The 13,763-nt window shown below is 47.7% G+C and overlaps 1 protein-coding gene across 13 annotated transcripts in view; it reads right to left on the bottom strand.

Annotated features, from left to right (window-relative positions):
* The window catches only part of LOC118510777 (ankyrin repeat domain-containing protein 29), a 253,927-nt gene that overhangs the window by 219,938 nt on the left and 20,226 nt on the right, over positions 1-13,763 (bottom strand). For 11 of the 13 annotated variants that reach the window (XM_036053055.1, XM_036053046.1, XM_036053047.1 and 8 more), the window contains one exon: positions 8,131-9,042. In XM_036053055.1, the coding sequence (XP_035908948.1) occupies positions 8,131-8,142 (12 nt within the window). In that variant the 5' untranslated portion in view covers positions 8,143-9,042. Of the gene's footprint in view, positions 1-8,130; positions 9,043-9,135; positions 9,161-13,763 lie in introns of those variants that run through there. The other 2 variants (XM_036053059.1, XM_036053058.1) reach the window with 2 other exon arrangements.

Raw genomic sequence — 13,763 nt, 5'->3', positions numbered from 1 at the left:
GCTGTACTAAACAGTGGTAAATATCTGTTCAGTTATTGACTTTCTGCCTCAGAATCCTCTCTGGCAGTATCTAAATATCTCTTCTACAAATTGAATAAGTAGATCATGTAGTATCAGGAAGAAAATTCGCTTGGGCGAGGGAGAAAAATCCTTGCAATTGCACTCTATGTTATCTTCTTGAGCCAACGAATGGTCCTTCGAGTCTCTTCGATTGCTCGGGTGAGAGTAGCATGCTGTCAGCTGCTCGTGGAGCTATTCGTAGAACTAATTTATTCTATTCAACACTTGAGCCAATCGTTAGCGGATCTTTGATAGGTAATTGACAAGTTCTTCATCCTTATTTCGACCGGACCACCTTAAATCTGATGTTTTTTCGATGAATTAGTGTATTTCTTTAAGAGAAAGAAATGTTCCACACTAATTATCTTAAAATTGTTAACATGATAGCAGTATTAAAACTAAACGCTACTCAAGAGTCTTCTAAGAACAGGTTTAGTGCATTAAATCCTTCAAGCGAGCGTTCCCTCGACTCGAGTAAATAAATTACGCCCGAAAGTATGCAATTCACACATCGGCAGCGCTCTGTTAGCAGCTAATTAAAGCCCGTTTACTGTCACTACGGCTTTAACAGGGGCGGCGGCGATTCACCGAAAACCACTCCGCATTTCTATTACCGAATCAATAAAATATGATGAATATCCGCAATTGAAAAGATACACATCATAATCAATTTATTCCCCACGAGCATCAGCCACTGACTGTAGCACCGCGCAAAACGGGTTACTTTCTTGAAGAAACGACCTCAAACCCCCCCTCCCTACCCCTAATTACACCCATCAACAAATCAACCATCGGCGAACGGGCCAGCCTTCCTTGTGGGACTTACAGCGTGAACACGCCCGTTGTTTAATGAAACTATTGCAATTGTGCAACACACACGCCGATGGGTGCGATCATCGGCAACTGATTATTTTCCAATTAAACTTGGCACACGCTTTATGACACATGGACAACACCGGCGTGGCACAGTGGACATGGGCAAGATAAATCTTCATACGCCTCGGTTCGGGCACAAAGTTCGCCCAATCGACAAACGGATACGGACATTAGCATATTAAACGAAAGCCACGCGACATTGGCAGCCAACACCTACGAGCCACTCGCGATCGTACCGGTCCGATTAGCAGCATCCGGGCGTAGGACAGGAAAAAAGCTGCTGCCGATCAGCAATCGTCTAGCGCGTCCAGTGTTGGGCGGAAATAAATAAAACTATCTCCACCATCTTCGCTATTTCTTCAAAATTTAGCGCACAATTTATGGACCAACTTGCCTGCTTCGACATCCGTTCTTGAGAAAAGGACCGTTCTGCGCCCGGTTGGCTCTTGCCACAAAACAAAGCTATAAAGCGCTTCTGTGTCCGCACGCTGGTCAAGGGGAAAAGGATTTTTATTTGACCGTCCGTCCAGTTTGATTGTATTATTATCAGTTAACTTTCACTTTATGGCCATTTCCCGTCCGGCAGCACAGCGCCGCTTGCGAAGCCTGAAATCCGATCCCCAGTCGTCCGACACACAACAAAGGACGACGTGTTTATCGGTTTGTCGTCATCGGAGGCTAAGGCGGGCGAGCTTTTTTTCTCTCCATTTGTCTCCCGCTTCTAGCCAAAGCTCCATCAAACACCACCTACATGTTGGGGAAAATCCTGAATGATGCGCTCTTTTTCCTTGGCGGAAAGCCCTGATGTGCGCGAAAGATCTGGGTCATCACAACCTCACCCAGCAGCGTCTCTCTCTCCCTCCTTGGGTGTGAAAAGCGAGAACTCTCGTGTGTCCTGAAGCCAGCGTTGCGAAAGCACATTTTCTCGTGCGCTAACCACGTGCCAACGCTGTGGTCGCGTGTCCGCATCATGTCCGGCAGGATCGACTTTCTCGCCCGGGGTATTGTTGTACTTGCCACTAAAACCTCCTACTACTACGGGAAGACACTAAACCCATCCCAACCTGCTCGTCTGCCCGGGTACGTACCCGGGGAGCACCGGCACCAGAAAAGCCAAGACAGACCATTCTCATATGCATACAATTTATGGGCCCTTTTCCCGGGTCTAACTTTTCCCGCTTTTTTTGTGTTGGGGTGGAGCACATCCACCCAATTATGGGGCAGAATCCTCGTCCAGGATTTTATTTTATTTCACCCAACAAAACCAACGTTAAATCCGGCCAAAGCGCAGGCCAAAAGTTCTACTTGCCGTACCGAGCGATGCCCACCCAAAACTACCCGGACCTAGCGTAACGCTGCTGGGGGGGGGAGGGGGGGGGGGCGAATTGGTAGCAGCGGAAACCCGTTCCATCCAACTTATGCCGCCATTTCCGCCCGAAAACCGACCGTGATTTACTGGCGGATGTCCTATGATTCAAACGATCGAATCATGTCTCCACTTTTATCATCGCCAGTGCCAGTGTGTTCCAGGGGCCGCCATCGTTCGGGTTGTCTGCCACGTGCTCAAGCATCGTGAACGGCATCTCGGAAGAAAGATGTTTGCTGCCGCCTCATACCAAAAACCCCCAGCGCCAGGAGTTCTACTGTTCTACTCGTTTCTTTCTTTTTTGGCAAATGGCCTCGCTGCCTTCCAAAGTACGGTGGTGAAGAATCGTTTCTTACTCTTGCATATCCGCACACACGCACACATATAAGCGGGGAAAAAGCTAGAGCGATCTTGTGCGAAAGCGAAAGTGAAACAGAACCCCCCCCCCGAGTCCCGATGGTTTAGTTATGGGCTCTGGCTGGCTTCTGTGCTGGCACAAACGCCGACAGATTAAAATTAAACGGGAATTATCTGCTCATAACTTACGTTTTGGGGATGGCTGGCTGCGAGACATCCGACGACGGGTGTACCTCTCTTCCCTCTCTTCCCTAGAATAGTTGGACCGCCCCCTGCCCCTTTTGTTTTTCCAACCCATACGCGCCAGCTTAGCCTAGAAACCTTGACTGTGTTCTTTGGGGTTTCGCCCGGCAGATCACGCTCGGCAGATCTTGTTGAGTTCTGGGGTTGGGCGGTTCGGAAAAGCGATGAGCATAAATCTTGTCCCCCCCCCCCCCTGCCCCCCGATACACACTCACCCGGCTCGCCTATCGATTCCGCCACACCGAAAGGAAATCGGAGCAGATCCACTCCATATCCGTTCCTCTCGCTCGCACCGCTCCCTCTCTCCAGAGACCGTGAAATTATACCATCACCGACCGACTGAAAAAGGGCCATCTTCTTGCGCAGGAAAAACCCCCACCATCATCCCAGCTCATCCAGTTTGGTGTTGCACGCGAGAATACCAGCACGAGCGCGCGCGTATCCACCATCTCTCTCGGTTGCGTTTGTTTGCGTTGCAAATACTGTCCCGCGTGGCTTCCGAACCTCGCCCGCAAAGCATACCACGGAAATAGCTCGTATTCTCGTCTGGCAACTACGGGTTTTTCGCCCCCCCCAAAAAAAAACCCACAAAATCGCCAATTCCAATGGACATGCCCATGGGGAATGTGTTTTTTTCCCTGTTTGCTATCAAACAAAGAAGAGCTGAAGATAAGAACAAAAGACAAACAAATGCACACACACACACACAGCCCAAACAATTGTGGACTTGAGAAGGGATGGAGCAGAAGGGGGGGAAAACAAAGAGGACTCCAAAGTTACAAGACACCACACCACACACACTAACTACTGCTGCTGACCATTGGCTGGCTTCCCACCCCAAAGTCCTGATGGCCACTTCCATGGCGATGAGTGGCGTAGTTCTGTCCGCCGGTGGTAGTGCACTTGAAAAACACAGTTCATTATGCTTGATCATTTTTCTCCCTAGACGACGGCTTTCCCCCCCCCCCCCCCCCCGTCCCGTCTGGGCTACCGGTTTTTCGCTAGACACTCGCTATTGGTGCGGCGAAAACGCATTTGCCGGACGGACGCGCATCAATTTGCGTTGACAGACGGCGGAAAAGGACCTTCAAGTCCGCTCCGTCCTGAAGCACTACAAGAGAATCCAATTTTTGTCCATGGCGTTTTCTTTTTTTTTTTTTGTAAGCTGCCCTCTCTACAAATCTTTACCAACTTTTAGATTGGGCCCTGGGAGTCGTTGGGCGAGGATCTGGAAGGAGCTGGAAACGGAAGCAAGGGTCACTCAATCGTGTTGCTCTTGTACGCTTTCCGTTCAAGTGCTTTCTGTCGTGCTGCTCGAGAAAGTGCCACTCGACGAATCAAACGACCGAAAAATGGTCGTCCCGACGACTGGAGCAGCCCTGGCTGGTGTTGCCCAACTTTGCGAATGCCCAGCGGTCTATTTGCATCGAACAATCGGCCGGGCCTGAACCCCTCGTGGAGCTCCTTCGTTTTGTCGGGGAAAGTTTGTCGGAGTGTTATGACTGGAGCTTGAGGCCTCGGAGCCTCTAAACGCAATAATGAGCCAACCTTCCACAAAACAACTCCACCGTACCGCAACGCGTTGCCCTCGGCAAAGGAGTCCCCAGACTTGCAACAGCTCTTGGTGAAATTGTTCCGAGCTTGAAACATCTGTCCTCGTTACTATTTGAACACGCGCGAACGAGTATTAAAAATTCAAACTCAACTCAACTATTCGAATGGAAATTGTACTGTGAGACATGCTTCCTACAATAAAATGGCGTATAAAAAGAAAATCCCCCCCACCTGCAGAACACGGACGACAAGGATCGTTATCATAAAGATTAAAATAGACGACACAGACCCACACACACACGAGAATTGGTTTTCGATTTTCTCAAGAACGCGATCATTAATGTTGCATACGGATGTGCTTTTCCCGCAAGACAATTTTCCGACTGTCAATTTATCGAATTAGTGTGTGTAGCTCGCTCGCTCGACTGGCATGCAACCGGGGTCATGTAAAACAGTTCTCCGGAAGCGAGAAGTGCACGTACAAGCAAACTGATACATAATGCATATACTGTCACCATCGGGGGACTTGCTGCCGATGTTACCGACTTCCGATGTCTGATGTACCTTTGCAGCGTAAGAAATCTGGTTCCGCCTTTCTACAAATTTGCTCCGCTCATCCCATCCTGAGTACCAAAAAATCCTGCGCCGTTTTGCTGTAACTTAAATCATCCCCCCGCTTTCAATAAACTCGCAGTGTAGTTGCACGCTGTTCGTTTTGCCGCACGCAACGGGCAATCAACGCGAACCGAAAGATAATCCATGCACGAAACGAAAGAAGCCAACCGTCCAGGCATCCATCAAGCCATCCATCCTTACGAGGCCGATTTTTTGTCAGACACGGTCTCTGACTACCCGAGAACATCATAAAAATCGCAACATAAACCCTCCAGCGAGGCAGCAAGCAGCGACAAACCCCCCTGCGAAAAAAAAACACTACGTCCTCGGTGTGCTGGACTCCCTTCTGTGGATGACAAGTGCGGGATGGCATAGGACCAACAAAAAAAAAGCTGAGCCATAAATCGATAGCGTAGAAGCGAGATACATCCACATCAATATTTGCACAGAGACAGACGCTGGTAGGCAGGTCAGCACCAACCAAGATTCTGCTACTGACGATTTTTGTCAAGCGTGACCAATGTGCGCTTTCGGGAGCTGGATGGACGGACTAGTGCTGCGAAACCTGAGCCTAATTGACTGGACCTTCCTGTCCTGCCAGGTCCCTACCATTCTCAATCGTCGTCCTATGTAGCGGACTTTAGATTTTGAAGACGTGCTTGAGCTGGTGAAATTTTTGTGCCAGGCCACCGGAGATGACAGAACAGGGTTTACCAGGACCGTATTTGTAAAACAAGTCAAGATTTTGATTAAACACACGTCAGAATCGTCAGAATTTGGCTGCTATATTCTTATTATCCAGGGCGGATTAGACTCTAGAAAACTACGCGATCGAACAAAATGGAGATTAAATACTGGCGCTTATTTTTCAGCCCAGTTAACCCTGTAAGCTCCCTCTCCCGGGACGCTGTAACCGTGCTGATACATACCAGGGACATTAGAATTCCCAATCGCATATCTCGCTTGGACACATAGTGTGTCAAATTTGACTCAACTATTAGTTGAAAAAAAATCAAATTAACACGCCATCTAATGCCTACCGAGCAAGCAACCCGCGTCCACAAATGAGTTCCGGCTAATATTTGTACACCGGGCGATGTGTCCCGTGGTCGACCGTCATCCACGAGCACGAGCACGACCGGAACACATCATTTTCCCGGCAGCTCTCGTTTTGCTTCCGTCAAACGATAAGCGATAAAAAGGGGTGGCGAGTGCGACAAAAAAAAACCTGTGCCATCCTATCCCCAAAATTCTCCTATCCCAGCGTTCTGGCTACGGATGCTGATCTGGCGTGGTGCTGCTGTCGCTACAAGTGTTAATAAATTCGTGTCCAAATATCAATAGACGTTCCCCAAACCGACGGCCATCGGTGTTTGTCCACGCTGCCTCTACGGTACGAAGGACCGTACCGAATCGCAGGACGAGCCAGTTCCGGGACAGTGAAAAAAGTGGGTCATGCCGTGTGCCGTGTACCGTGCCCGAAGCGTTCAATCTAAAATACCCCCCGCGCACCCCCATCGCCGGCAGCAGACCAGCTGATCATAACGGATTATCTCGGGCAAGCCGTCAGCCGTTAAACGGTTTCGCAAACGGTGTCGCCCGGGATCAAACCGACTTTTTCTTCGCGTCCACGTACGCACGTATGACACGCAGAACGAATGCGAACCCGTCGAGAGCAAAAAAAGGACCCCGACCCCCGACGGATTCAATCCCTGGCTAAAGCTAATCGTGAACAAACGCACCATAAACCAGCAATAAACTTCCCGCTTTCTTGTGCGTCCGGCCACCGCGGACTGGCGGACGGAAGCGTTGCATCGCTGGCAAAGCGTATGTGTGTGCAATGGAATGGAAACTGAAATAGGGTCTCGGCCACGCGGCTTCGCTGGAATCGGTTCCAGCGATACGGACAGGCAACAGCCTCTCGGAGCCTCTATTACTGCATTCAGGTGCATTCTGAATGCGCTCGTTCCCGACCGTTTGCAAACAGTTTTGCTTCAGAAATTCTTCCCTGCACACCATTCCGGCACGCCATACGGTACGATCGTATGGCGCGATAATGATGATGATGATGATGTGGAGCAGACGACCAACCGAGCCAGACGGTCGAGAAGCGTCGAGTTCTAAGCGTTGCAATACGGCGAAACGAACGCACGCCGATACTATCAGCAGATCAATATTTGTTCGACTTGACTGCACCAGCGCCCGGGTTCCAAGACTCCCAGGTCAGTGGTGCTTTACTGTTTGTCCCACCGGTTAGCACAGCGACGACGACATCCACGGCCGGTACAAAGCACGCAGTGCAGTGTTATTTGCATTCTCAAACGAACAATTAGTGGCGCGGGCGCAAGACTTCAAGTGTTCCCTCGGCAAGGTTTTCAGCCAAGACAAGCCGTAGCAGACATCTGGTTGGTATCGTTTTCTAGCTCGTTCCAGTTTCATGAAACTTGCCAGTAGCTTCATCCGCCGACACGCACGGGAAAACAGAACTAAAACGAGTGGCGAATGCGCATTTATTAAATATTTACATCACGTTCAATCGGATCGATTCCGGATGTGGATTCAGCATCAACAACAACAACAAAAAAACATACCCTGAGAGTAATAAATCTTTCAGATGAGTTAATTTTCTGCCGCCGGACATCTTGTCGCCGCCGGGCTCGAAAAAGGACACAATCTTTTCTTCTGCTACCTTGTGTTCAATTAATAAGCTACCGCGCTTCTACCGTGGCCCCCCTCGTCTTCTACTGCTCGGGACGCTTCTCTCCTAAGATGTCTGTAAAAGCCAATCAGTAAAAGAAGAGCCCAACCCACGGGAGGAAGACAGAAAATACAGAAATAATCCCCAGCGGCCATTCCCTACCGATGGAACCGATGGACGGAACGAGGGTTGGAGGGGAGGGGGGAGAGGGGTCAAGGATTTATATAAATCGATGGTGTAATTAATAACGCAGGCGGAATCGATGGCAAACGCTCCCGAAGGACCAGGCATTACAAGGGAGGATGAAAATAAACGCTCGGCAGGTCAAAGCGACACAAACTAATGTACGAGAGCGTCTTACCTTCAATGACATTCCAATTTCGCTGATCCGATTTGCGCCCGCGATCGTCCGGACGGTTGAAGCTTTCGTTTTATTCCTCCCGTCCTCCGTCTCACTGGCTGTGTCGCGCTGCCGATTCTATTTTCGCCGAACCGGAAAAAATACAGGGGGAACGTCACCAAACCTAACAAGCGGATGATGATTGAAGTCTTCTCGGACGGTCCTCCGACCGGGACCACGACGACGGACACACTGGACGGTGATGGCTTTCCTATCGATGATTTCCGTTGTTGTCGGACACACAGCAAAGCACTTTCTTCCGCGGGGAAAACTTCAATGAAAACGATTCTTCTCGCACCACAACTCGCTCGGGACACACGGCTATTTCTTCGAGCTTGTTTTTTTTTTCGTTTTGCACCCGTTCTTGAAGATAATATTTAATTAAGCACAAAAACACACTGCGTTGAACATTCCACGGGCGCCATTAAAAAACGGGGACGATTAAATACACCGAGTGAGTTTTTCCCTATTTCCGAGCTCACGCTACACAACGAAAAACTTGCACACGCAAGCAAGATACTTGCACCGGAAGCAGCAACTTAAACCGGCACGGAAGCTTGAGCTTTTAACTAGCGCCTTATGGTGGTAATTATGGGCTACCCTCTTAGGGATCCCCACCCTGAAAAAGTACTCACCGATACTTCTTTTTTGTTAAAGAATCAGTGATCTATTTATTTATCCCCCCCCACCTGTATGCCTATTCAAACTCGATTACGATTCACTTGGCGCAATGGCGACCCACCACAGCTTCTTCTGGTCGATTTCACGCAAATAACAGATCAAATGACAGCCCTCGGTTTGGCTTCACATCAATCAAAGCAGGCCAGACCCGTTTCGCACTGCAGCCTCGTTACTCGGTTGTGTTGCGTATCCCTACAAAGAGAAAAAGAGCAGAACAAAACAAAATGTATATCAACGTCATGTAGCTTGGTAGGTCGCACGTAGGCAGCAGTACTACACACACACACACGTTCTAGGTTAGTGATTTCGAGACGTGCAACAGCGCCCCACACAGAAGCTACTGTTGTTCGTTACATCACGCCAACCAGCGATAGGGAATATTGCAAAACTTTCGCTAAACTACAATTATATAAACTTTTTCCTCCCGGGGTATCCCATCTCGCCCCGGATCGGGCAACTCATATCTCGGTATCTGTTTCACTGACGTGTGCTGCCTCGCACGTGTAGGGCACGGGTTTCGAGTTAGTTGCGCGCTCGGCGGCTGGTATCGCTATCACCGGCAGACAGTACCCGGCGTCTAGGCAAGAAAAGTTTTCCGTGCATGACATGGAGTATTATGGTCTATAAATACCGGCCCAAAATCTCTTACCAAAAGCAAGCAAGCCGAATTTTGTGCCGATCTTTCGTGACCGATGCACAGTGGGACGGGCAGGCTTGTTCCAGTGGGAAAGGACGGATGTTTTATTCGGCGAAAAAAAATTTTCCGGCAATATTCCTAGAGCTTTATTAAACCAAAAATTATGAAAATTCAAAAAATAGGAGTTCTTCAAAAATGGGCACATTTAGGCATCAATAAAATATTAAGTGCACTCATATGGAGACACTCACAACTAAGAATCTCAAACTAAGACTTGATGGCTGAACTTCAAATGGACATAGTACAACTTCCAGAAGCATTTATTCTTCTTTAAAGCTGTGAGAAAATTTACTTACAATATCCAGGACATGCACGGAGCGGTCTGGTAGCCAAGGCGATAGCGACCCCGCTCTTCACTCAACAGGACCGACGATCGAATCTCCGGTATAACTACTTGATATCCTGAGGCTTAGTAAACCATTATACGGCCAGCATGGCCTAGCAGAAGACCCAGTCGGACACCTAACCGGTTCCTCTAACCAATTCGAACTATAATATTTAACTTCCTATATTATTTATAATATCGATATAATATAGACAATACTTCCACTGTCAGCCACGTGGCGGTTATGGAAATCCTAATGTGAGTCTATAAAATCCAACCCAAATGGGTAAAAATCTAGTGAGGTCTTGATCTTCAATTTCCGGCTTCCAATTCAATTCCATTTCCGGCGGAAAATTTCAGATTTCAATCCAGTTCCGTCGTATTAATGGCGTCGATGCTAAGAAACTCCTTCAAGTATTTTTAATATTACATGCAAGTTAAATATTAATATCAGATTAACAAAAAGACTTGTGAATTCTAGATTTTTTTGTCCCTGAGGAGCTCTAACTGAATCCAACTTTAAGAAGAATTAATTCTGAAATAGATATTAAGACATGGAAATTGAAAACCCGATGTCCTCCACTAGCCCTATTGTGCGACGTGATTGGCTTTACTCGTGAGATGATATCGATTACAAGTGGACCGCGCCTGATGATCATTCGTATGCGCAAGAGCTATTTTTGGAAGCAAGAAAACCGAGCTTCCTATTCCTAGAGAACAAGTTACAATCGAATAATAACAGTTAGCATGCTTAACTTTTGTTAATTTGATTTAGAAACAGATTGAATAAGGGTGTCCCCCTCACGGACGCAACGACTTCGCAAACTTCATTTGTGTTTCTTCCGACGGTAATTGTAACACTTTGCGAAAATAAGTTACATATCCACTTGCAGGCAAGGATGATTGCCCCGTCTACCCATCTCCAGCCACACTTAAGTCATCTCTCAGGTGCCTCTTAAAACTGCAACCAGTCTGAAGGAAGGGGGGAGGGGGACCTTTCCATCTCCCACCCCCCCAAAACCAACCCACGAAGTAGGTCAGAATTTCGTATTACCGGTAATTCGCAACGTAAACGCCAAACGAAACACAAAACGTGCACCTGCCGCTGGATTCGCGCCGGTGCATCATTCGCGTGGCGGTGGCGTATAATATGTCTGACAGCTCTGCCGGGCGACTGCTGCTGGCACTACACCAAAAAGCGATGTTATTACAGCAAATGGTGAAAGTTTAGTTCTCGCGTGCAGTTCGTCCTTTGCCGCGTGTGTATTGTTTTCGAATTTCCCAATTTGCATTCACACAAGCGCGGGAGCCGTGTGTGGCAGCAGACGAAGTGTTGCCAAGTTTCACACCAGCGAGTTTTTGGGAAAATTTGGTCCGCCGTTTTCGGTCGGGAGGAAAACTGGAACCGGAAGTGCATGTACACATGTACGTCACCTTTACTCTACCCGTGCCGTGCCGAACATTGGGACATTTGCAATATCCGAGCGAGTTTCTCGGCTCGTGTGGCAAGCTTTTCCGGACGTGACGCGAATGATTGAGTACCCTAGGCGCCTTCAGAGGACCCGGGAGCCTGGGGGAGGAACCCAGAAAAGCTACAGAAATCGTTCGCTGATATCACTTAGCTAACCACTCTGCTCTGCTCGTGTACGTACGACGACATCACATACCGCTGCAAATAACTATTTCGGGGGGTTCCGAAAAGCCTGAGGAGGGATGTTGTCCGGGTCGGGAGGGAGACTCATAAAAGCTCGACCCTTCCGGGCGATCATGGTGTACGACAAGCTGGTGTACCATCCGTGGAGCAGTGAGACGAACTTTGAACTGCATGCCCTTCACTTGCGGTTGTGCAGTCGGAATGATGGCGGTATAATAGATTTGCATACTCCAACGCTAACTTTTGCGACAAAGTTCTCCTGCGGAATGATAACCTAAACCTCCGATGCGAGGTGCGGTGCGACGATGGTGCAAATTTTAGCACCATTCAGCACGCCCATCTACAAAACGGGGAACAAATCAACCTTCAACTTCTAACCCATTCCATCCACCTCCATCGTGTGCCCTAGTCAATGGCTCAAGCTTGACATTCGAAGGCATTAACGGTGACTTAATAGCTGTTGGCCGGGTTCGGGTGTTCGGGTGTGCATGCCCATCCACGGTACCCATCGCAGTTGTTGGCCTGTTGTTGTTCACCCGTAACTTCAAAGTGCTAATTATTGATTCCATCCACCATCGGCAGGGACCCACCGATTGCCGGGTTGGATACTTTATCGATCCAACGAACCAACCCGGGTGTTGCAGCTAAGGAACAGCCCTTCTTCTGCTGCCGAGGGTTTTCAACACTTCACGCTGCCTGCTAATGGACGACTCTTCCTCCCCCCTTTCGAAACTCCTGCGCCATCATATCGGTTCTTGAACCGCACCGTAGTATGCGAGTGGTGTTCGAGTGATTCATCGGGAGAAGCACCTGTTAAGGAGATAATCGGCGAAGGTCTATCAAATAGTTTGTTTGCTAATAATTGTGCTCGATTATGACTAGTTTTGAAGTTTTGTGTCTGCCAGACACAATCGTTTAGCGGTGCCCGCACGCCGCAGTGTAGCATTTAAATCGTGACCGAGGAAAGTGTGTGTGTGTGTGTGCTATTTGTAATGAAGACGGACAGGATGGCACCATTAAGGGGTTCTTAGGGTTAGTGGTTTATAAATTTACTCAGCCCAGAATTGAGTAAAAGGAAGGGATTGTTTAGGAAATCGATGCTTTGCTGCACGCTGTAAGTAGCGCGAAGGTTTATTTCATTAGTAACTCGCTGATAGCTACTCACAGTAAACATCTAATAAGGCTAGACCTGTCCTGTCCGTGGAGGTCGCAATGTTCATTACTAGATTTCCACCACAGCTGGCAATAGCGCAATCTATGGTCAATATAGTCTCAAAATGTATCTTCATCTTTGACAATACAATTTGAAGTGTTCTTGGCTTGTCATTTCTGTACAGTATATATCTGTACCGAAGGGAAGATGCTATCGGTACCGGTTGCATACTGCAAATACTTCATCAAAAAATCACTCAAGCTCAACGACCTACAAATAAATCGAAACCTCGAAAAGGCGAGCAGTTTTTTGTTTCAAGAGTCGTTCTGAAGACGAATCTTTAATTGTCAAAATAAAATGCCAGACAAAATGGAGTTACTAACCAACGAGTATTTTTTGCTGTTAATAAATTCACAAAATTTGTTTCAGTAGACCCTTTATTCCAGCTGCTGGGCCGACTCATCATCAACCAACACAGGGATCCAAAACATCAAGTATTACTAAGTGTATTCATCTGATGTCAATTTTTTCCCAGAAAATCAACAGCAACAGGCCTCCAGTAACGAAAAAAATCCACTATCAATAGTAGTGCCTTAGGTCTAATAGTGGAGTCAGACTCCTGCATAGAGGACCTGCATGGGATAAGGTTACCGACAATCGATAAATATGTCTACTAAGTGTACCAAGCCTACTAAGGTACTAAGCCACTTGTCACAATAGAAAGCAGCAAATTTTTAAATTTGTATAAATTTACAGTCATTAAAAATTTTACTAAAAAAACATCTAAAAATAATACTAGAATACTTAAGTACTAAACACTTATAATAAAAAAGTTTGTCATAGCTAAGAACACATGGTTATTTTCCAGTTCCCAAGTGCACTCATATGTGTTGGAAAAGAATTATTTGCTAGGAGTGCTTGGAGTCAGTAGCGGATCAACCTACCAGCGGCTCGGGGCCTGTTGTTTCCCTTTAATATCACAATTAGGGAAAACTCAACTGCTATTCCGCTCGAGACCTCCAAATATCTTGACTCGCCACTGCTTGGAGTGCGAGCCCGTAGTACGATCCTCTTTTTTTTTTGG

This window comes from Anopheles stephensi, chromosome 3 (genome assembly GCF_013141755.1).
Source record: "Anopheles stephensi strain Indian chromosome 3, UCI_ANSTEP_V1.0, whole genome shotgun sequence".
NCBI lineage: Eukaryota > Metazoa > Arthropoda > Insecta > Diptera > Culicidae > Anopheles > Anopheles stephensi.
This window is presented reverse-complemented; position numbering and strand designations above follow the sequence as displayed.